A 23,622-nucleotide genomic window follows, 5' to 3' on the forward strand; every position below is an offset into this window, starting at 1 on the left:
CCCGTTATCCCATCCCCATCCCATCCCATCCCATCTCATCCACATCCCATCCCATCCCATCCCCATCCCATCCCATCCCCATCCCTATTATCCCATCCCATTACCCCATCCCCATCCCCATCCCATCCCAATCCCATTACCCCATCCCCATCCCATTATCCCATCCCATTATCCCATCCCATCCCCATGCCAGGGCTGGGGCTCCCAGGGGACACAGGCACTGCAGAGCCATCACAAAGCTCTGCTTGGGGAATGGGCTGGAGCAGGGAAAGGGCCATGGGCTGGTTTGGGATCCCACAGCTCTGCAGACTCCAGGAGAATCCCTTCTCCAGCTCCTTGGACAGCTCAGCCTGAGTGACCAAGCAAAGGACACACCTCCAGTGCAGCAGCAAAGGGAAATGAGAAAGATCAGGAACCTGGACCTGTTCTGAGCCTCTGCTGTGCCTTCCTGGAGGAGGATTTAGCTCCTGTGGGAATGCTGGGCAGCCCCAGGGATGAATCCCAGCCAGGACAAAAGCACAGCAACCCCTGGCTCAGCAGGAGATTTCCACAGTGGGAAATCTGATCACTGACCCAGGCTGTTGTCAAGCTCATTACATTGAAACATCTCAACAAACCTCACCAATATTACCAGAACTGAAATGAGTTTCAGCATCTCTTCTCTTGGGAATGGAGTTATCAGTCAAGCCCAAACGTGAACAGGCCCTAAGCAAGAGCTAAAAAGCAGAGGAATTCCAGCCCTGCCTCTCATTGGCTTCTTGGAAAGCCATTTCTTAGATAACTAAAAGGCAGATAAATAATAGAAAAGGATCTGCACTAAGTAGATAATTTTGTTTTCAGGGATGTAAGTGGCAAATGCTGAATTTCTTTTTCATCTTGCCTTGAGTTGCAGCAAACTGTCACTCTTACATGGGCAGCAAGGGAAAAACATACTTATTATTAGAAAACAATCACTGCCAGATCTGATAACAATCTGACATTAACAACTGTGGGGATTCTGCTGCCAAGGATGTCTTGTGTTATTTAGAAAACAAAAAAGAAAAAATTCCTGAGGGGAGAAAGCACACAAACAAACAATTGGTTTACATCCTATTAATAAACCTCTACAGTTCATGCCTCCCTCAGAAAATGCTTATGGTCCTGCTATCACCTTCCAGAGCAAGTTCCCAAATGACATTTACCATTCCTGAGGCTAAAAACACCAATCACAACTGTCCCAGAACCTGCCACAACCATGGGTGGTGCTGTTTTCCTCCAGCCTTTCTGCAGGGGGACCTGACCTCCTTTTGTAGTGGCTCCTGCTCCCCACAGCCAAGGCTGGAAGGATTTACTCTCTCCTTTATTTTTCCAGTCTTAATCCCTGTTTGCAGCTCCAACAGCAGCACCATTCACACAGCCAGACATTCCAGAGGTCAAGATCAGCTTTTAGGTGACTTGAGCTGGGTACAAAACTCTCCACTTGGCTTCTGACTCCCAGCTTCAACCAATGGGGGATCTGTCAACCCACTGACCCCATCCAAACCCAGCTAAAGCCTTTGCACAGCAAAGATTTTGAATGTTTTGGCTCTCCCTTCTGAGGATGCACCTAAATGGAGCCCAGTGTGCACAGCAGTAACAGCATTAAGGGAGTGGTAAAATACCAGAGGGTTTTTGAGTTTCACCAAAGGCTGTAGGATAGTTTGACTTCTCCACAGCAGATCAGGAACTCAAAAGAAAAAAAAATTCAGAGCTAATCACAGCATTGAAAGGACCAGAAAAACAAATCCAGAATGCATCTAAATAGGTGAAGTAACAATCTAGAGGGATCAAATAAAGGAAGACAATTTTTCATTTTTGTTTTCACATGTGTCTTGAAGGACTGAGCCAGAGCAGCTGCTGAAGTTCCTGTGCTCACTGAAGTCACTAAGGTCATTGAAGCTCCTGTGCCCACTGCTCCTGCTGAATTCACTGAGAATCCTTCTAGCTGTTGGGGTTTTTCACACAGTTGATGCTACAGTATGTACTGCAGTTTCTTACTGAGTTTGTATCTGTTCTTAGATCTTACACAAAAGATTTTTTTAGGCAAGTTCAGGTTCTGTGTGTGCAGACAAAGTGGGGATTTGAGTGGGGAGTGTGGAAAGATTTTTCACAAAACATTCTTCCATCTGAAAATGAAGTTTTGTTTCTTCACTGCTATTTTCTGGAGTTCAAAATAAACCTTTACATCCTGCACCATTCTGCATTACTGTCCTCACCCCTTTGTAATGACCTCCTGGGAGTTAAACCCTCAGCTGTGCTCCCAGGCTCACAGAAACCACTCCAACACTGAAAATGGGACAAAAGCTGCAGCCAGGTCTTGAGCACATCACAGAAATCTCTTTAGAGGCCCAAGAATCCTCTGCACTCTCATGGCCACTCCTGAACACAGGCAGCCACCAGGCATGGCCTGGATTGCTCCACATGGTGCTGGATTTAAACCAAGCCACTGCCCAGGACTGGCTGGGGCAGCAAAAGGCATCCAAGAACCACGAGGAGCCCCCAACAGTGCCAATGTCTGAGCAGGGCTGAACCCAGGGGCACAGAACCACAGAATCATGGAATCCTAGAATGGTTTGGGCTGGAGGAGCCCTAGAGATCATCTCATTCCACCCCTCTGCCACATACTGAACTTCATCTAGCTCCAAGCCCTGCACCGAATACCAGAGCTCTTGAGGAGAGATGCCCCCATCTCTCTGATGGTCCCAGCCCCTCCACTGCCTGTAAAAGGCCTTTGCAAGACAAACTCCACTAACAGGAGACTCCCTGCTGGACCTTCCTCCTCCCCTGGGCTCTTCACTGTCCTTGTTTTGCTCGGGCTGCTTGGCTTGGGTTTTTCCCTGCAGTGGTGGAACACAGAGCTGGTGGAGTGTGTGACCCTGACAGCCCTGGAGCTGCTCCTGCCCCAGCCCAGCCCTGGAGCTCTTCTCCTCACCCTCTGCAGTTCCTGGAGCTCTCCTCCTCACTCTCTGCAGCTCCTGGAGCTCTCTTCCTCACCCTCTGCAGTTCCTGGAGCTCTCCTCCTCACTCTCTGCAGCTCCTGGAGCTCTCCTCCTCACCCTGTGCAGCTCCTGGAGCTCTCCTCCTCACCCTGTGCAGTTCCTGGAGCTCTCCTCCTCACCCTGTGCAGTTCCTGGAGCTCCCCTCCTCACCCTGTGCAGCTCCTGGAGCTCTCCTCCTCACCCTGTGCAGTTCCTGGAGCTCCCCTCCTCACCCTGTGCAGCTCCTGGAGCTCTCCTCCTCACCCTGTGCAGCTCCTGGAGCTCTCCTCCTCACCCTGTGCAGCTCCTGGAGCTCTCCTCCTCACCCTCTGCAGTTCCTGGAGCTCCCCTCCTCACCCTGTGCAGTTCCTGGAGCTCTCCTCCTCACCCTCTGCAGCTCCTGGAGCTCCCCTCCTCACCCTCTGCAGCTCCAGCCTCTGCAGGGTGACCTGGGCACCGACTCTTCCCTGATGTGAGTGCAAATCACTCACCAAGTTTAGCTTCATTTTGACTGTGCCTACCAGGAAAGGGTCACTCACAGACTCCATCATCTCCTCCCTTGTCTCTAAAGATTATAATTTGTCCATTGCAATTCACATCAGGATGCAATTTGGCAGGTAAGTTAGAAGTCTGGAGGCAATTATTTTTCTTTCTTTGGAGAAATGGGTTATATTCATTCAGTTATTTCTCAGTTATTTATTTTAGATGGAGCACAGGGGGGAAAAGGGGAAAGGAAAACAAGATGGGTTTAGATTTTATGATAGGCTTGACATTTGATGTTTTGACATCTTAGCAGGGTTGATTATACTGATATATGCAACCCATACATCTGATTCTACCTGAGAGGGAAGGGCTGTAACAGAGTGTCTCAGCTCTTACAGCCAGGTATTCATGTGCCAATGAAAACAACCATTATGGCAAATCCTCAGGACTCACCCCCACAGAACAGTCACAGCTATTATTAGCCAGTGTAAATCACCTCATTTGTAATAGATGAGATTTCTTCCTTTGAATCCGATGAGTGATGTGCTGCTCTCAGCTTACCAGGAAACACCTTTCTTAAACCAGTGATTTTCCTTAGAAACACGGCCAAAAGCTACATTTAAATTATACTCAGGTTTTTACAGCAGCACAAGGGACAGGGACCTTCCTGCCCAGAGCTCACCCTGCTCTGAGCTCTCCTGCCAAACACACCCTGATGTTCACACCATCATCCAGCCTTGCCAGAGCCTCTGTGTTCTCTGGACACCACAAATTAAAGGATTAACATCCAGATCTAAGGAATGACCTGGACAAAACAGAAAGGATTAAATCTGGATGAGTGGCTTTTCCCCACCACAGCCTCCTTGTAAAGCTCTGGTGGACTCTGCTGGAGGTCAAGACAGTTTTCCAGCTGGATTTTCTCACTATTTTCTCTATTATCTCTTTACCCTGTAAATATGGTTTCCACATGGCTCAAAGCATAACTACCAGAAGCCTTCCCTTTTCTCATTTGTGCTCACAGATGGATTTGGAGAAGAATGACTGAGCCCAGATCTGTCAGCAGGGCCCAGGGTGGACTCAGCCTGTGCTGCCCTTTCACAGCATCACAGAATGGGTTGGGTTGGAAAGGACCTTAAAGCCCATCCAGGGCCACCCCTGCCATGGCAGGGACACCTCCCACTGTCCCAGGTGCTCCCAATGTCCAGCCTGGCCTTGGGCACTGCCAGGGATGCAGGGGCAGCCCCAGCTGCTCTGGGCACCCTGTGCCAGGGCCTGCCCAGCCTCCCAGGGATTTTCAATCTCGACTCTCAGTTACCTTCCTATCAATCACTAAACCCACTCCCAAGCTCATTTCCATTTAAAAAAGCCAATTATTAGAAAAGAGTGGTTCCAGAACTCCCATTTCTTGGAGCAAGTGATTACTTATTTCAGCAGTTAAAAAGAAGATGCACTAAGTTTTATTTTAGCCAATTAAAGAAGTTCCACATGAGCTCCCTGTCAGCCTCAACCCATTCCACATGAGCAAAGCTACCACTGAAACACTTCAATGAGCCTTAGCCTAGAATAAATTTGCCAGACCAGATCTTTACATGAAAACTGAATTTTAGGAAACTGCAGCTTTTCTTGCAAATCCTTTCAGGCACCGTGCCCTGCAGAACAGCCAGGGAGATTTCCCTGACATTCCAGTGGAAGGCCAAGTTTTACCAGAGACTGCAGAGATTTTAAGTCACAGTAAAACCTCACCTCCAGGTTCTGGGGCCCACTTCCATTGTCAATTAACCTGTCAGCCGGCAGTCGGCTCTAATTAATTAAATCCTTTCTTAATGAAAAGAATTTGCCTTGAGCACAGTCTGTCAGCTCCAGAACCACTCTCCAACTGGGACATGTCACAGCAAACCCCATTAAATACCTGCAGGGAACCCAACACCAGCAGCAGCCTCACACTCCCCTTGCCTTCTGCAGACACTTCTGTTATTTTTCCATTCTCAGCCCTGCTGCCACAAGAGGCTCCTTCCTCCTAAAAGCTGCATTTGGCCCTGATGCTTACAGATGTTTGTGTATCCATCATCCCAGAGCAGAGGGGCCCCCAGACAAAACCCTAACACCTCTGAGAATCTTCTTTGGGGAATATTTAGGGTCTGAGGTGGAGATTTCTCAAAATGCACAGCAGCAGTCATCCAGAACCTTGGCTCCAAGAATAAGATTTTAGACAATTTCTTTTCAAATTATCCAGTGCCAGACTTTGTGGATTGCATGGGCACTGAGAGTGCAGCACAGACACCCCACACTCCCATCCCCTGGAGCAGCCAGAGCTTGGGAGGATCCCCAGACACCATCCCTGTGTGTGCCTTCCCAAGGGGCAGGACATGGACACAGGGAGCTTTTCTCTGGCTGCACTGCATTAGGAAAACAGGGATAATCCTGTGCTAACGATCCCCCTGCTCCCCCTGACTTCAAAGGGGCTGGGATCACTGCTGTAATCTTCTGCAAGTGTTAGCAAACAAAATTACAAGTTTTAACTCTACAGGTTCCAACAGATTCCCCTTACCCTCAGTGCAGCAACAGACTTAAAAATAGATGTAATGAGCAGCTTTGGATCTGCATAAATCCCCTCTGGAGTTCATTAATGATTTCATTTCTGGCAAGACACCATGTCAAACGAGGGAGCATTATTAAAAACATACATACATTTATGTACCTGAAAGTGCATTCCTGCAGATGCTCAGGGAGAGGAGGAGGCTGTGTAATTTTGGTTTACTTTTAAAGAACATGATTGTAACGGTGTGTAACTCTAAAGCCTTTTGTTCTCAGAACTAATTGCAGCTCTCCAAGGGATGCCTGAATCTACAATTATTTTTATATTTGAGAAAATGGGATTTGAAGGTTTTGCTATGGAATCATGAAGTGGTTGGGGTTGATAGGGACCTCAAAGCCCATCCAGTGCCACCCCTGCCATGGCAGGGACACCTCCCACTGTCCCAGGCTGCTCCCAGCCCTGTCCAGCCTGGCCTTGGGCACTGCCAGGGATCCAGGGGCAGCCCCAGCTGCTCTGGGCACCCTGTGCCAGGGCCTGCCCACCCTGCCAGGGAAGGATTCATTCCCAATATCCCATCCATCCCTGCCCTCTGGCATTTTAAGCCATTCCCTGGGTCCTGTCCCTCCATCCCCTGTCCCCAGTCCCTCACCAGTTCTCCTGGAGCCCCTTCAGACACTGGAAGACCACAATAAGGTCACTCCAGAACCTCACAGCAAAGCAGCTCCAACCCCTGGAGCATCTTCATGACTTCCTCTGGACTCATCCCAACCTTTCAAGTCCTGTACTCAAACACAACATCTCTGATCCTGCTGCTGTTTGCTCCTAATCTACCCAATAAATGTGAATTATTGCTCCATGCAGCTCCCACTTCACACCAGGGCTGCTGGTGCATGAAATGCCAGGAATGGGATTTCATCCCAGGAATGGGATTTCATGCCAGGAATGTGCTGCTGACAAGGCAAGGTTCAGCACGTCCATCAACAAAGCACCCTCAGGAAATTCACTCCTGGCTGAGGTGTTGTTGTTGAAAGAAGAGAAATCTCAAACACACCGTGCCAGAAAGTATGTGCTGCCTCCACCTCCCTTTACTCCTCAGGGGAAAAGGTAAATAGACTATAAGCAATTTTCTTTAAAAGAAAAAAAAAATCATCTAACCTGCTTGAGATGTAGGGAAATCATTTACCTTTTCCTGTCAGAGCAAGTTCTCTGCCTGCTTTTTCCATATTAAAACCACAGCCCAACAGAATGGATTCACTCCATCCACAAAGGGCAAAGTTTAAGTTGCAGAGAGAAAATGAAAGCCCAGTGATAAACTCTGGGTTTTAAGCAGTGCTTAAGTTCCATGGTTAGCCAAAGGAAAGCAAATAAAACCTAAATATTCAAATGGAGACTGCTAAAGTCTGTTTATCATTTCCTGAAGAACCAGCTCAAAGACAGAATCCTATTCCCTACCTCCTGTTTGCATTTGGAAATTACTTTATCCATAATATGTTTACTAAAATAAGCAACATGAACACATAAATTCTGAAAGCAGACTTTTACCCACGGACTAGGCTGATCCCTGAGCTTTGAAGTCTCCATAGCTGCCCTGGTTATTTTGGCCACTCCTCATTCTGACTGCTAGCAGCAGAAGAATCATAAAACATTGCAGAAAAATGCTACAGATTCTTTGCCAAAACAAGTAACATTCCCCTGTAGCATCTTTCTGAATCACAACATCACAATGCTGCTGCTCCCTCTCCTCCCCTTGCTCTGCCTACCAGCACTGCCTGAGCTCAGCAAACAGCAGGAACAGGAACAGGAGCAGGAATATCCCCATCCCCTCATCCCCTGCTCGGCTGCTGGGCACACACTGGCACTGAGCTGGCAGAAAATCCCAACCTCCTGCTCACTCACAAGCACAAAAAAGGAGTTAAAAACTGCTAAAAAAGGAGCAATTCCAGGAATGTCAGGTTACAGAGTCTCTCACACATTTGTGAATATTCCTATTTTCTTTTATCCACAGTCACACAGGACTGGCAATATCAGCCACTCAGAGAACCCCAAAAGCTTTGGGTTGGAAGGAACTTCAAGCTCATCCCATCCCACCCCTCCATGGCAGGGCCACCTTCCACTGTCCCAGGCTGCTCCCAATGTCCAGCCTGGCCTTGGGCACTGCCAGGGATCCAGGGGCAGCCCCAGCTGCTCTGGGCACCCTGTGCCAGGGCCTGCCCACCCTCCCAGGGAACAATTCTTAATTCCCAATATCCCATCCAGCCCTGCTCTCCTTCAGTTTAAAGCCATTCCCTGTGTCCTCAGGACCAGCTGTGAACTCCAGCTGTGCTCCTGCAGCTCCCTGGACACCCCAGAGCCCTGTGCTGCCAGAGCCCCGGGGGATCTGGGGGATCTGGGGGATTTGGGGGATCTGGGGGATCTGGAGTGCGCCAGGAGGACGAGCAGAGCAGAGCTGGGGCTGTGCTGCTGTGGGGAAGGGCAGCACCCAGCACCCCCTGAGGATGTGGGACTGTGCCCCTGTGCTGGCACAGCCCAGCTGACCCAAAGGGCTGCAGGACAGTGACTGCCCCAAAGGGATTGTCCTGCTGGGGACACCTGATTCTGGGCACCCTGATGCAGCCATCACTGCCTTCTCCAAAGACAAGAGGTTTCATTGCTGTTGTGTAAACTGCCAGAGCAATCAAAACCATCATTAGACACAAGTTACCAGCTAACCTAATTTTTAAACATGCACAGCAATCAGCTTTAAATTAATTATAATATCAGACTATAAGGCACAGATGGATCACTTCCTGTCACACCCACAGACCCCCTAAGATGCAGTGTGTGAGTGCCACTGGTTTTTAATAATTATTTCATCAAATGCCTCTGTTAAGCCTTTGTTCCAAGTTGCCAGCCCTGTACCTGCAGGAAAATGGCCATGAGTTGCCCTGGGCTGCTGAGGAGATCCCCCACACATTCCCCAGCTGTCCCCTGTGTCCCAGCACTCTCTGAAGCGTGGTGGCTGCTGTCACCAGGGGCTGTGCACACAGCAGGCCGTGGCAGCTCACTGTGCTCAGGGGTTGCTTCACCCAATTATTTGTTTGTCACTTGAGAGACCTCTGCATCGAGCAGGTATTGTCAAGTTATTTTTGGCCCTGATATAGTGGCAAAACATAATGAGGCCTTGAGGTGAACAACCAGCCTGGCAGCAAGGCACTAAGCTGATGTGCTGCTGAAAGGCTGGAGAGCAATTAGGTGATTTGAGTAAGAGGAGATGCTGGACAGGGCATGTGAAGACAGAGAAAACAAGCTGAAGTATTAGAACACCAACCCCCTCCTTCAAGCTGTCAGCTATTTAAGCAAGGTGTTAATTCACTGCAGGCTGGATTGTCGACAAATTTAATTTTTTTTATTAATTCAAAAGATGCACAGACTTGTCCCACATGCACACATTGCCCAGCCCTTTCCAGACAAGTGGAACAGCCTGCCAGATGATTGTTATCACCATTTAATTGTATTACAGTGATTCCCACAAGTGCTGGCTGTGAGCCTGGCGTGCACAGAGTGAGGGGCTGTGCAAACAGGGCCAGGGGTGGTCTGTGGAGTGAGAGCTCCACACTTGGAGTCAGCCTCAGAGCCAGAGAGCAGATCCAGAAGCAGATGGAAAAGCAGCTCAGGGCAGGCCCATCAGAGGCACGGAGTGACCTGAGGAGCACAAGGATGGGCACAAGTCCTGCCCCTGCTCTCTGGGTGTCCCCTGGCGTCCATGGCACTGGGCAGTGATGGTGTCACACAGGCAGGGAGCCCCCAGCACACACCTGGCACTGCAGGGGACACCCTCAGCACCAGCTGAGGGCACTGTGGGAAGGGGCTCTCATCACACTGGGCTCTATCTGCCCAAACTGCATCACACAAGTGCCCACAGCATCTGAGGGCACGTTGGGCCATGATCTTTTAAAGAATCACAGAATGGTTGGAGTTGGAAACAACCTCAAAGCTCATCTCATTCCAACCCCCCTTCCATGGGACACCTTCCACTATCCCAGCTTGCTTCAAGCCTCATCCAGCCTGGCTGTGGGCACTTCCAGAAGGTCACTTTTATTTTTGTAAAATATTTATGCAAATACACCTCCCTCTAGAGATAAGCCCCTTTCAAGTACAAATTCACAGGTCACTAATTTGGGCATAACATATCTAGAGAAACCACTGGGAACACACAAGAGCAGGTACAACACCCAAGTTTTAGGAAGGAACACTGACCCCCAGCATGGAAAAAAGCTGTTAGACAAGAAAAATGACCTTTACAACACAGAAACAAGAGTTTTCTAATTCAATCCACAGAGCCAGCTGGTTTTGCTTTACCCTTCCAAGTGGTCAAGGACGAGGCTCTGCACCCCAAGGTTATGATTCCTCCTGGAGCCTGGGCTGAGCAGTCTCAGGGAGCTGTGGGCTCCTGGCTGTGGCTGAGGGCTGGCTGCAGATGCACAGGGAGCAGCCCCACAGGCACAGGGACATCCCCAGGGCAGGGTGAGCTCATCCCTCTGAGCACTACAGGGGTCAGAGCCCAGGACATTGCTCTGGCTGCCCTGGGTGATTCCAGACCCTGGCAGGGGCTCAGAGACCTTGGCACAGAGTCACAAACACCTGTGCCTTTGATTTTAGCCCATGGAAACAATCACCAACTTTGTGTGAAGAGTTACAAGCCACAGGAGTTTGAGTAGAATGAGAGTGAATTTGTCACAGGGTGAAAAAGTAGAATTTTGGGGATTTAGAATGGGGGTTCAAGAGGCAAGATGGAGGAATCTGGGCATGTCCTGTCCTTCTCCTTCTTCTTGTCCTCCATCTTCTGCTGTGATGGTGACACTTCTGGATTGGTTTAGGGTAGAGCCAGACTGTCTAACATAGGTGATGGGTATTGGGAAATTATTGTAAATAAAGCACACACAGTTCTTAGTATAAAAAGCCAACAGCACCCCAAGGGCAGGGACTGTGCCACAACCCGACCTGCTGGACAGATCTCAGCAGGTCAGAGAAAGAATGGAACAGATCAGAGAAAATAAACAACCTTGGAAAGCAGAGCTGAGGAATCTCAACTTCTTCTGCAGTCTCGGGGCTGGGAAAAAAGAGACTTTAATACCTTGGGAGCCATTTCAATCACTGAAACCTGAGACAGGCAGCTGCTGGTGTATTCTGAGGGTTGCTCACCCTGTCTGCAGCCAGACACAACTGTTCAAGTATGAACTGGGTTATAATGAGCTGCTTGCTCAAGAATGTCTTCAAAATGACTCTGGCTGGGTGGCTTTAGATGTGTCTGATGCAGCCATGGGATTTCTCTTGGTGTGGTGAAAGAGGTGGAACCTGGTGTTCCAGGGCTGCTCCTGAGCATGCTCTCATCCCTCAGTGTGTTCAGAGAACCTGGCATAACCCTTCCAAACTGCTCCTTCCAAAACCCTGACTGCTTTCCATCCTTCCACCCACATGGTAAATCTTTCCCAGATCCCAAAGGCTCTGCAGGCTGTGCACTCACACAGCAACAATCCTCAGCTCCAAATCAACACCCACTTGACTGTGAGTTAGAAACACAAGGCTGAACTTCTGGCAATGAATGAAGAGCAGAACAAAGACCAAGATCATTCCTCTGCCTTTCCTGATGAAGAGGTGGGGTGAGAGTCCAGGAGTTCACCCCATCTCCTCCACCTGAAAACGATGTAAAACCTGTTTAGACCTCAGAAGACCATCAAGAGAACCTGAAGAAGCTCCCCTAGATGCAATCAGATGGAAGAGGAAAGTTTCCAGCTGCTCTCTCTCAGGGAATGTCACAAACTCAGCATCAGATTTTCTATCTATCACAGCCTGAAGTGTCTCCCTGCCTGCCTAACCAAAACACCTGAGGATCAACTGCCTTGGGAGAGCAATTCCCTTCACGACAGCAGTCTCTCTGTGCTACCCAGGGTGCCAGGGGAGCTGGTATTTGCAGTTCCAAGGCTGACCCAGCCCTGAGGCTGAGATCCACAGCAGGCTCTGTACTCCTGGCACAGCTTCCCACCCCTCCCCAGGGGCAGCAGGTCCTGCCTGGTGCTGAAAAACTGCCAAAGTCAGATTCTAATAACGAATTTATCTCAGCAACAGGGGCAAGGAGAAGAGAAAAAACCCAACAGTTATTATCACAGGACAGAACAAACTGGTGCTGAGGTCCCCAGGCAGCTCCACGCCTGCTGAAAGCTGCACAAGCCCCAGGCGCAAAACCCCAGCAATAAACCCAGCCAGCAGCAGCAAAACCAGGACCTTGCTCATCTGCTTTTGATTTTTAAATGCTGCTTCTCTTAACAAATGAAGTTTCAGTGCTTATGGGACCAACAACCTAGTAAATGAACTAAGTATTTATTTGTGGCTTTATTACTTGGCAGACCCATTTCCATGGAGTCATTTTTCCTTAGGACCCAGCTTGCTCTGCAGCAGCTGTTTTCTCTTACCAGCCACTCAAATTCCTTTGCCTCTAATTTCCAAAAGTACCCACTAACCTGAAGTATTTGGAAAGTACAGCAAATGGCTGGGGGAGCTCAGCAGCACTTTCACCTCATCCCTCTTCCCCATCTCCCTCACCAAGGCCTGGGATGGCCCAGGTGGGCCCAGCTCTCCAGATCCCCCAGTTCTCCAGAGCCTCAACATTTGTGAAGCCCCATGAAGGACCTCAGAGTATAAAGTGACCCAGGGAAGGTTCCCAAGGGGGCTGGGGGAGAAGGTGGGTTGGCCCATGCCATGCATGACTTCTGAATCACTACAGGTGAGGGGGGAACAGGAGGTTTGGGGAGCTCCTCTGACTGTGAACAGGAGATTGGAATAAATCAGGTGGCTCTGGAGGGCTCAGGGCCAGCTGTGAGTGTGCCTTGAGCCAGGATTTCAAGTGCCAGGGGAATCCTGATGCATTAGCAAAGACTCCAGCTCTGGTGGAGTTTGGGGCCTGTGAACTCCCTCCTGAGCAGCCTTAGCAAAAGCTCAGGTCTTCAGCTCCAAAAGAAAAGAAAAGGGTTTCTGGGAACATTTTTGGCTTAGAAATTCCTCCCTGTGAGGGTGGGCAGGCCCTGGCACAGGGTGCCCAGAGCAGCTGGGGCTGCCCCTGCATCCCTGGCAGTGCCCAAGGCCAGGCTGGACAGGGCTGGGAGCAGCCTGGGACAGTGGGAGGTGTCCCTGCCATGGCAGGGGTGGCACTGGATGGGCTTTGAGGTCCCTTCCAACCCCAACCCATTCTGGGACCGTACAATTCCATGATAATTACAGAAGGAGCCCCCTCCCAGCTCCACCTCACTCTCCCAGCACATGTCAGCCAAGGCCATTAACTGCTCTAGAGAGCACTTCACTCAGTTTATCTGCTCCTCTGTTTGCCACTTTCTAAGTATACATTGACATTGGCTTCTTAAAACCACTTGAACACTGTGCAAGACACACTTGAGGCTTCTCTCAGTCAGTCACATCCAGCTTGGAAACAGCTCCTGTTCCCCTGAATAACTGAATGCCTTGGACACCACCAGGACAAGTGCTGATGGCAGCTGAAGCCCCATCCTGATCCTTCAGCACCTTGGTGGGGGAAGCCCCTCTGCCCTTACCCAGGCTCTGCCTCCTCCCACCCCATCTTTAACTTGAGCAACTCAGCTGCAAAATGACCCTACTTTTATTTTAGTTCCTTTCTGTGTTTGGGGTTCTGGTGAGCAATCTCTCCACTCACACTGCCCAGCTCAGCAGCCAGGGGGGAAGAGAATGGGACCTGCTGGGGACAGGGACAGCAAAAGGAGCTTGAGCCCCCCTCATTCACCAGCATCCAGTAGGGATAAGAAAAAAGGAAATCTCAGTGATCCTGGGGCGCTGAGTCCCCAGGGTGTCCCAGGATTTATTCCTGTGACTCTCATCCAGAAGAGCACTCAAGTAAATGCTGAGTGTTTGAAGGCAGTGAGCAAGGAAGCACCAGACTGAGCTGAAGCCTAAACAAGGACAAATCAGAGCCTTTTTATCCTGCCCTGAGCCCAGAAATACTCTGTCACAACCTCCTCCATCTCTTGAGACTCAAAGCACCCCTTCATAGCCAGGCCCTGCCTTTTCCTTTGGATAATCTGTGCTGAGCCCTGAGAAAGCTGAACATTCACCAGACTGAAGTGTCATCCTTCACAGAGTCTTCTTTGCCACCACAAGGAACGTGGCAGCTCCCACTGGGAAGGCTGATTTCAGTTTTTCTGCCTACTCAGACAAATATTATTGCACTCAGGTCATACACTGAAGAGTTCCTTCCCATGTTCAGATTCTGTGTTTTTCTAGGAAAAAGAGCTGAGATTTTGGAAAGCAATAGTGAGATCTGCCTGTGGTTCTCCACTCCTTTTCCCACACTTTGGAAAACAAGGACTAATTCATAGAACTCCATGGGCTTTTGTGGGCAGTCTGCATGATAAAATAACATCTAACTTTGTGGGATCATTTTGTGTGGGGAAACATTTAAAATATATCAGGGTGGTGATTAATCCTGGAATGGTTTGGGCTGGAAGGGACCCTAAAGTGCTCATCTCATTCCAGCCCTGCTGTGGAGAGGGACATTTCCACCAGACCTGGCTGCTCCAAACCCTGTCCAACCTTTCTGAAGGCAAAAGGCATTCTTGTCTGGGGGACAATTGAGAACTGGAAGAAAAAAAAAGCCTTTTTGCTTTGGTTTTAAGCACCTTTTAAGACTTTATTAAAAAAAAAAAAACAACAAAAAACAAAAAGAAAAAAAAACCCCACCCACAATTCCTGTAGATGTCCCTGCAAAACTCCTACTGACATCCAGAGCGTCAAGCCTGTAGGATGTGGGATATTCTGGGGTGCTTTTTCTTTTTTAAACTACAGTGGCTGTCTAACAGCCCTTGCTCAGGCTGTGTCATTGTGCCAAGTGAGGAGGCACCAGATCCTATGGGAGAAGGGCTCGGGAGGTGACCTGGGGGCCTGGTAGCACAGCTGGGTGTTTGGGAAGCCTGGGCAGTCTGTGTACCCATAGACACAGCCTGAGCACCCCATAGGCACAGCCTGAGCACCCCATAGGCACAGCCTGAGCACCCCAGAGCCTGAGCACCCCATAACCACAGCCTGAGCACCCCACACCCTGAGCACCCCATAGGCACAGCCTGAGCACCCCAGAGCCTGAGCACCCCATAACCACAGCCTGAGCACCCCACACCCTGAGCACCCCATAGGCACAGCCTGAGCACCCCATAGGCACAGCCTGAGCACCCCAGAGCCTGAGCACCCCATAGGCACAGCCTGAGCACCCCACAGGCACACCCTGAGCACCCCACAGGCACACCCTGAGCACCCCAGAGCCTGAGCACCCCATAACCACAGCCTGAGCACCCCACACCCTGAGCACCCCAGAGGCACACCCTGAGCACCCCAGAGGCACACCCTGAGCACCCCAGAGCCTGAGCACCCCATAACCACAGCCTGAGCACCCCATAGGCACACCCTGAGCACCCCACACCCTGAGCACCCCATAACCACAGCCTGAGCACCCCATAGGCACACCCTGAACACCCCATAGGCACACCCTGAGCACCCCAGAGCCTGAGCACCCCATAACCACAGCCTGAGCACCCCAGAGCCTGAGCACCCCATAACCACAGCCTGAGCACCCCATAGGCACACCCTGAGCACCCCACACCCGGAGCACCCCATAGGCACAGCCTGAGCACCCCACAGGCACACCCTGAGCACCCCAGAGCCTGAGCACCCCAGAGGCACAGCCTGAGCACCCCATAGGCACAGCCTGAGCACCCCAGAGCCTGAGCACCCCACAGATACAGCCTGAGCACCCCATAGGCACACCCTGAGCACCCCATAGGCACAGCCTGAGCACCCCAGAGCCTGAGCACCCCATAACCACAGCCTGAGCACCCCAGAGACACAGCCTGAGCACCCCAGAGCCTGAGCACCCAGAGCCACAGCCTGGGCATCCCACAGATACAGCCTGGGCACCTCAGAGTCACACCCTGAGCACCCCAGAGCCACAGCCTGAGGACCCCAGAGCCAGAGCACCCCAGAGCCATGGCCTGAGCAGGTTCTGCACAGCTCTCCTGACTTCAAACCATTTTAGAAGAGAGGCTGGTGCTGCAACTTGGTTGGTGGCTGGGAATGAACCACTTCATTCAATTTATGGCCCATTCCTTCTCTTTTTTTTTTTTTTTTTTTTCATTTTATGTTCAAGCCAGGCAGGGCACACAATCCCCCAGAATGTTCCATGGTGCTGCTGGAGGCAGCACTGCTCCCCTGGAGGGCTGGGGGTGACAGTGGCACATTTTGGGAATGTCCTGTGGTCCCCTCACAACCCAAGCAAGGGGCTGTGGAACCAGAACCAACACTAAATGACCAACCCAGTGAAGGAGCTCACCTACAGCCACAGATCCACTGTGTGGTGTCCTTGGCCTAACTCCTGGGTTAAGCCTGGGTTAAACCCACTGCCAGGCTGAGCAGGACTGGCTCTGCTCAGGTGACACCTGATGGAAACCCCTCTGCTGTGCTTTTCCAATGGAAATGAAATGCATTTGATAAGATAACAAATGCCTGGCAAAGCACAGTGAAGCTATGTAAGGGAGAGAACAGGAGGGGGGGGAAAAAAATCTTGTGTAAGCAGCAAAACAATACAGCTTTATCTAATCTCAGCAACTTATTGCTGCTTGTCTGCCTGTGTGTGTTTTACTGACAAAATAAAATAAATTGAATCAGCTCACACACGATAACATGCTCTTTCCTACCTCATACTAATTGCTTGGCTAATTGATGTTTGTTGAACTTTCTCCATTTCATTGAGTGATTAGGTACAAAGCTAACAGTTGACATCTGTAGGCGCTTAACTGGCGTCTGTAATTACTGTTAATGTTAAATAATTGTTAGTTAATTGGAGTGGTAACTGACTGAATGGAATCCAGATTGTGAAGCAAAAAGAGACCTAGTTAAATAAACATACATTTTCAGAGAAAATAACATTTTATTACAAGGGAGAGACTAACAGCAGGCCAGAGAGGGGAGGTCTGCAGGATGCTCCATTCACCAAATCCCACAGCAGCCTCCAGCCTGGACCCCACAGCCCCAGGTATGGCAAGGCAGGATCTCTGTCACCAAACACTCCTATCCCCAGAATTTTTCCACCTTCTTTTGAGCCAATTAGCACAATTTTACAGCCCAACACTGATGCCTTTTTTGAGAAAATCAAATACAGGCTAATCTACAAAACAAATACTCCCTCCATATTAGATACAATTGTATTGGCAAATATTGCCATTTTGCTCCCTAGCCGGGAATAGCTTGACTTTGCAAAAACCCACAGCCTTAAATGAACTCTTGGTGCATGTGATCACTAACTGACCACAAAGGGTACCTGATACCAGCCCAAGGGGCAGGGATGCCCAGAACAACACCTGCAACTTCTCCCTCTGCTGCTTTGGTCAGGAAAAGCCAATGCCTTCAGGTGCTTGTCCCATGCTGGCTGCTTTCTGCTTTTGTTTTGAATTACTGACATACAGGTTACCTGTGAAGCCTTGACAGGCTCCTGTCTTGTAAATTTAGCAACTTAAAAATCTGAAATTTTTGGAAGAGGCTACCTCAGACTTTCACCTGCCCCTCTGGGCACATCCCATTATCCAGTGACCTTTTCCTGCAGCTACAGAACAGCACTGGCACCCCACAGATCCAGCATCTCCCAGCACGGGGATCCCACAGCTCCAGCACCTCCCAGCTCAGCTGGCAGCCAGAGTCCAGCCAAAAAACCAGCAGCCCATGGAGAAGGAGAGGCCATGGAAGGCATAGGACTGGAGAGGGGTGGTTTGTGCTGAAGAGGTGCAGCCAAAAGGGGTGTTATGAACCAATTCCTTGCTCAGATGAAGCCTCCCTGGCACAGAACAGCTGCCTTGCTCATTGTGCAGCAGAACAAAGCACCACTGCAAGGCATTTACTGACCTTTTTCTCTGCTTCAGTCACAAGTCAAGAGTGAAGTGACCCAGCAGCTCTTCTCATCTAACTCAGGGGTACCCTAAACCCAGGCTCTCCAAACCCACAGCTCTTTCCAGTGCTCAGCCTCTCCCTAATGAGACATGGAAAATACTGAAAAGGCATTTGAAACCCACAAAACACCAGCAAAGCAGCCACCAGAGAAGCCTCCACCAGAAAGGGGAGGAGATGCCACTTGTGGGGTCACATCACAACTGCCACAAAACCAGGGATGATTCAGCAGTCCCTGAGGTTTGCTGGCCTGGGGCCAGTTCCCTGCAGTGCTGGGGCTGCTCCAGAGCTCCAAAAGCAGGGGAGGAAGCGGCATTTCAGTGAACAGCCATCCCAAAAACTGCACATGAGGCTGAGAATACACCCCAAAAGTGAGTGAGGATGTTCTGTGGATTCCTCCAGACCCTGGAAAGGAGGGGGGCAGCCCCAGGCAGCCCCTCTGGCACACTGACCACATTAACACTGCACATGTGCTGCCTGCAGAGTGCTGGATCCACTTACACCCACCCTGAGAAGCCGTGGGGATGGTTTATTTGCGTGGGGAGGGTTTATCCGCGTGGGGAGGGTTTATCCGCGTGGGGAGGGTTTATCCGCGTGGGGACGGTTTATCCGCGTGGGGACGGTTTATCCGCGTGGGGACGGTTTATCCGCGTGGGGACGGTTTATCCGCGTGGGGACGGTTTATCCGCGTGGGGACGGTTTATCCGCGTGGGGACGGTTTATCCGCGTGGGGACGGTTTATTCACAAGTGAGAGCACCTCTCCACAGCCAAGGATCTCCTGTGAAGGGATCAGCAGGGAAGGAATTGCCAGCTTCAGCTCCCTGCTTGTTTACAGAAACAGATGTTGTAGAGGATCCTCAAGAAATGCTTCACCACAGAAGCCAAGGGGAGAAACAACAACATGCCTGGGTTTTTTTTAGGGCAGGATATTGCTGTAGAAGCACCTAAAAATCCAGGGCTTGATCTGACTGGTGTTTCAGCCACCAGTGCAGCCTCCTAACCCAGATGCCTTGATCTACCTCCAGCTGAGAGTATAAATATTTCCCTGACAGCTGGTGGTGCCACGCAGCAGAAGGATTCATAAAGTTTACATGAGCATCCTGTAAACAATTTGAACATAAAAAGCTCTAACAGCCCAATTGTGCTTCTGATCAAAGGCAAACTTCAATATACAGCACAAATGAAAACTTCACCACTCTGAGTCCCATGTCTGGGACTCATTTCTCCCTTCAGGAAAAGCTGTTTTGCAAGGGTATGTAGGAGGGAGTTAACATAAATGAACCACACAGTCGTAGTAAGAGCTGCCTGCTCTGCAGCTTCAGATGTGTGTATTTAAATTATTGAGAGATAATGGAATTTAATTACACTGAGAAGTCATGTTACAAAAATTCATGAACAAACCCTGTACTTTGGCTGGGATTAATGGTGCTGAGGTGAAACTCTCAGAGGGTGTGGGGCAGCTCTGCTCCTTCAGTGACACACAGAGTACAAGCAGCAATCCCGATGGGAAGGGCCATCCCACAGGGAGTGAGGGAGGGACAGCAGGAGCTGCAGGTGGGGGATGCTCTCCTCTGCCAGCTCTTCCCCAGCTCTTTTATTCAGGCACTGACAGCTCCTTTGTCAAGCATCACCAAGGCTCAGACCCCTGGGTGCTCCCCTTCCAGCACAGCCACTGGGTCCCCAAGGGAGCCATCCCCTGGGTAATTTATACAGGGTGTTCTTGCCAGAGCCAAGGGATGCAGGGCTCTGATCCACAAACAGGGACCTCTCCTTCAGGAACTCCTGCTCTGGGGGCTAAGCCCCATCCCTCCCAAATTGCCAGCCCTGCTGCACACCACTTGGAGTGGTGGCAGCACGGAGGTGACAGGGGTGACCCCACAGCCCTGAGGGACCCCAACATCCACTGGCTGCCCCCCACAGCTCACAGGACCCTTCTAGATTCAGTGATGCACCTTTCCATTCAGCTCCAAGGGCAGCCAAGTCCTAAATGGGAGCTGAGAAACTTCTCCTCAAGGGGTTTTACCAGCTCTTCTAGAGAGGGTTGGAGGGGATTTCACTTGGCTCTGGATTTTTTAAATTCTTAGTGTTTCTGAGGAAGGGACTGTTCCACATTACACATCCACACTAATCCATCACTCCCTGAGCCTGAGCACATCTTAAGCCTTGAAGTCCACAACAAAATGACAGAAAGGGGACAAAATGTGTATACGAGATGTAAAATGCTTCAGGATTTGTACTTGCTCTGTAAATACATTACTTCTGTAATTTCTGCTACTTCAGTTAGGAATAATACTAAAAAAAAAAATTAAAAGGCAAGAAAAACCCAAGCAGTGTGTGAGACACGGGTGGCTGTGGGACACCCAAGAGGAGAGGCCATGGACACAGAGGGCTGGAGGCTGTCAGCCTGCCCAGCCCTCCCAGCTTGGCAGGTTTCATCATGATTTACCCAATGCAAATCTGACCTTTCTTACGAGTGACTTTTATTGCTTTTGGCAAAAGCAGCCGTGGACAACACAGTGGGGAAGAGCTGGCTTGGAAGCCAACAGCCTGAGCTGAGGAGAGGGAACTTGAACTCGGAATTTATCAAACTGACAGCCCCCGGGCACTCAGAGCTCCCCTGGGCTGCACTCAGGGCAGGAACAGCCCCCCCAGCCCCGGCAGAGAGCCCAGCACCTGCCTGCCAGCAATTACTGACATTATCTCCAAACAGGGGAGCTTTTCTGAGCTTCTTTTCCTGATATTTTGTAGTCTGAATGCTAATCCCTTTGACAAAACTGTCCCCTATGCTTTTTCCGTTCTCTTTCCCCTTAATCTCTTTCTCCCAGTGGAAAAGAAAAAAAAAAAAGAGGGTAAGGGGAAAAAAAAAAAAAAAGAAAATACCAGCCAGCCTAGTTTGGCCGCACCTGGATTTGCATTGATTCCTCCCTTGTCATTCATGTTACCAACAGGAATTAGCATATGGCTTTAAGGGGAAACTCAGGAGGAGAAAAGAAAGATGCCATTTTGATGGAAATAAGGGGCCGAGGAATAATCTACCATCAACTAAAAAGCTTATTTGTGTACGGTTTCCCAAGCAAAGCTTCGAAAAGCCCATGTTGATTTTAGGCTACACAAAGAAACCCTAATCCTTTCAAGGGAACTAAATCACCAAAGAAAAGTACCTCAGAAGAAAAGGCTCCCTGTCAAGCATGGGTATTCACATCCAAAGGGATGCCACGAATCAAGCTCCATAAGTAAACAGCAATAAGAATGTGGGAAATGTGTTTGAGTCAAAAAAGAAAACCAAAGGAAGAGGAAGAGGGGCCTACTCTTCATCAGTCACCTCCCGGGGAGGAGAGGAGCCCCTCACCCTGGTTACAGGCCTGCGCCAGGAATGTGGATTCACCCGGCTTCTCCTGCCCTGGCCCAGCCCCAAGAAAGGGCTGCTCAAATGCCAAAGCTTTTTACAGCAAATTAGCAAAATAAAGATGCAGTCACATGTAGTTTGGGGGCCTGGGGTCACTCCAGACACGAAGCTCTTCCCTTTTAATGGCTGTGCCACCTATTCTCAGCCTCCGGAGGGGCCTGGGGAACCTGTAAATGCCATTAATCACAAAGGATAAATCAGCTTGCCAACTGAGATAACCTGGTTAGACCACAGAAATAATCCAGACTGTGCTTCCAGAGGATGCTAATACATGAAAAACAGGACTATGGATCCGTAATGCAATTAAATCCAGGTGTAATTCAATATGCAGCAGAAGCCTTCAGAAGCAGCAGTGGATCAGCATAGGAATCCCAAAGGTAACGGGGTCACATTTTGTCCCCAGTCAAACCATCCCAGCTTTGTGGAATTGAAAAGCACAGAGAAACACTGGAATGACTCACTGGAGTAACAAACCAAACACGGAGAGAAGCACACAGGGCAAACACTGAGCAAACCCACACCCGGCCAACAGAACACACCTGAATCTCAAACAAGTCAAATCTGCCTCTTGGAAGGCCAAGAGTGTTCCAAACCCCATCAGATTAAAGCCAGGTTTACAGCCAGAAGCTCACCCTGCTCCAGGCACTTCCCATGTGCTGCCGGAGAAAAGCAGGACACTGGGGTAAAAAACCAGCCACGTTTTCAAGGCTTTGAATTTTGCTTGTTTGTGCAACTCATGCCTGGAGCTGCTCCCTCCACCCTCCTTGCAAAAACACCAACCAGACCAAAAAGGGGAATTACATGGAAAGGATCCCCAAAGCTTTCTAACAAGGGCCCAGCCCCACACGGCAGCTCACGGGCGCTGATTTAGGGCAAGCTTTCCCTTAATGTGCTGTTATATCATTAGCAGCTCTGTCTTTGGATTGCTGTTTGGAAGAAATTAATGGGATACTGAATATTTAAATGTGGCCCTCTCTATCATTTATTAACTCTACAGAAAGCACACAGCACAGTAAGCCATGGTTTATGACTATTATCCTGTGAATACTAAACGTTGGCTGGTTATTACTGTCAGCAGTGCAAATTGGCTATTCATAATTCCACGTCTATCATGGAGCTGATGAGTAACAATCAAGTTAAAACATTTTGAAAACTCTTACAGTTATTTAAATGAGCTTAAATTAAAGCCATTTGTAAAATAAACTATTCCCTAATATTGTTATTTAAATTAATTCTGACCTGGCAGGCAATGCATTATTTAAAGCCTATATTTTATATTAAGCAAAGCAATTACCAAGCATACAGAACACGTCTGAAACCCAGAGAAACATAAAAAGCACTAACAAGCTGATTGCGACATTTCTGCAAGACAAGTTACATTTCATCTCCCATTGAAATTGCCATGAAAAGAAACGTGTGGGGAAAAAAGGAAAATAAATCTGTTTGGGATGTGAATTGCAGCCTTACCTTTATTTGTGACAGCGTTGAACAGTTTCTCAGAGCTGGCATCAGATGCCTGAAAGACCAATAAAAAAGAAGAAAAAAAAAAGAAGTTACATTTCCTAGCAGTGATAGATTTCCAAGGCACGGGGTATTTATGCACAGGCTGAGGTGTGTATATTTTAGGGAAACAAATCAGGAGACAAAACCAGGGGCGCTGGAAGTGGCGGCTCCGAGGCCCTGTCCATGAGGTGGTGCTGTTTGGCTGTGCTTCGCCGCCCTGCAGTGCAGATATTTCTTCGGAAAGATTCTATTTCATAAAGAAATGGGGTTTTTCTTCAACATTAGCCGCACAGACAGTGTATCTTTGTACTACCATTATCCAATACATTCCGACATTGATTCTGCGATGCAGAAGAGTCACGATTTCGAACCAGACAGCCCAGTCTCAGGAATTTCCAGAACTGCAGTATTCTTAATTAATTTTTAAAGTATTTTTGGGATCCCTGCTGTGTGAACATTTGATTTTTACCACCTTCAAAGCAGTGTTGATAACTTAGGTTAGTAATTTCATAAATTGCTGCTGCAAACTCTTTGAAAAATAAAGACAGTGTCAGGATCAGTGAATATTTCCACGTCAGCTTTGCCTTCCCCAGTATAACTGCTTCTTGACACCTCGCTGTGTAAACTAATAAACCTTTTCTTTTTCATCAAGCCACCTTTATCCAGGGAGGTTTTTCCCCTTAATACTGTGTTAGTAGCTTGTCTATTCCTG

The 23,622-nt window shown here is 49.3% G+C and overlaps 1 protein-coding gene across 2 annotated transcripts in view; it reads right to left on the reverse strand.

Annotated features, from left to right (window-relative positions):
* Positions 1-23,622, reverse strand: part of AUTS2 (activator of transcription and developmental regulator AUTS2) — an 805,862-nt gene that overhangs the window by 48,240 nt on the left and 734,000 nt on the right. For both annotated transcript variants that reach the window (XM_066563240.1, XM_066563239.1), the window contains exon 6: positions 22,875-22,923. In XM_066563240.1, the coding sequence (XP_066419337.1) occupies positions 22,875-22,923 (49 nt within the window). The remainder of the gene's footprint in view (positions 1-22,874; positions 22,924-23,622) is intronic.

Source organism: Molothrus aeneus, chromosome 20, assembly GCF_037042795.1.
Source record: "Molothrus aeneus isolate 106 chromosome 20, BPBGC_Maene_1.0, whole genome shotgun sequence".
NCBI classification, from domain to species: Eukaryota; Metazoa; Chordata; class Aves; order Passeriformes; family Icteridae; genus Molothrus; species Molothrus aeneus.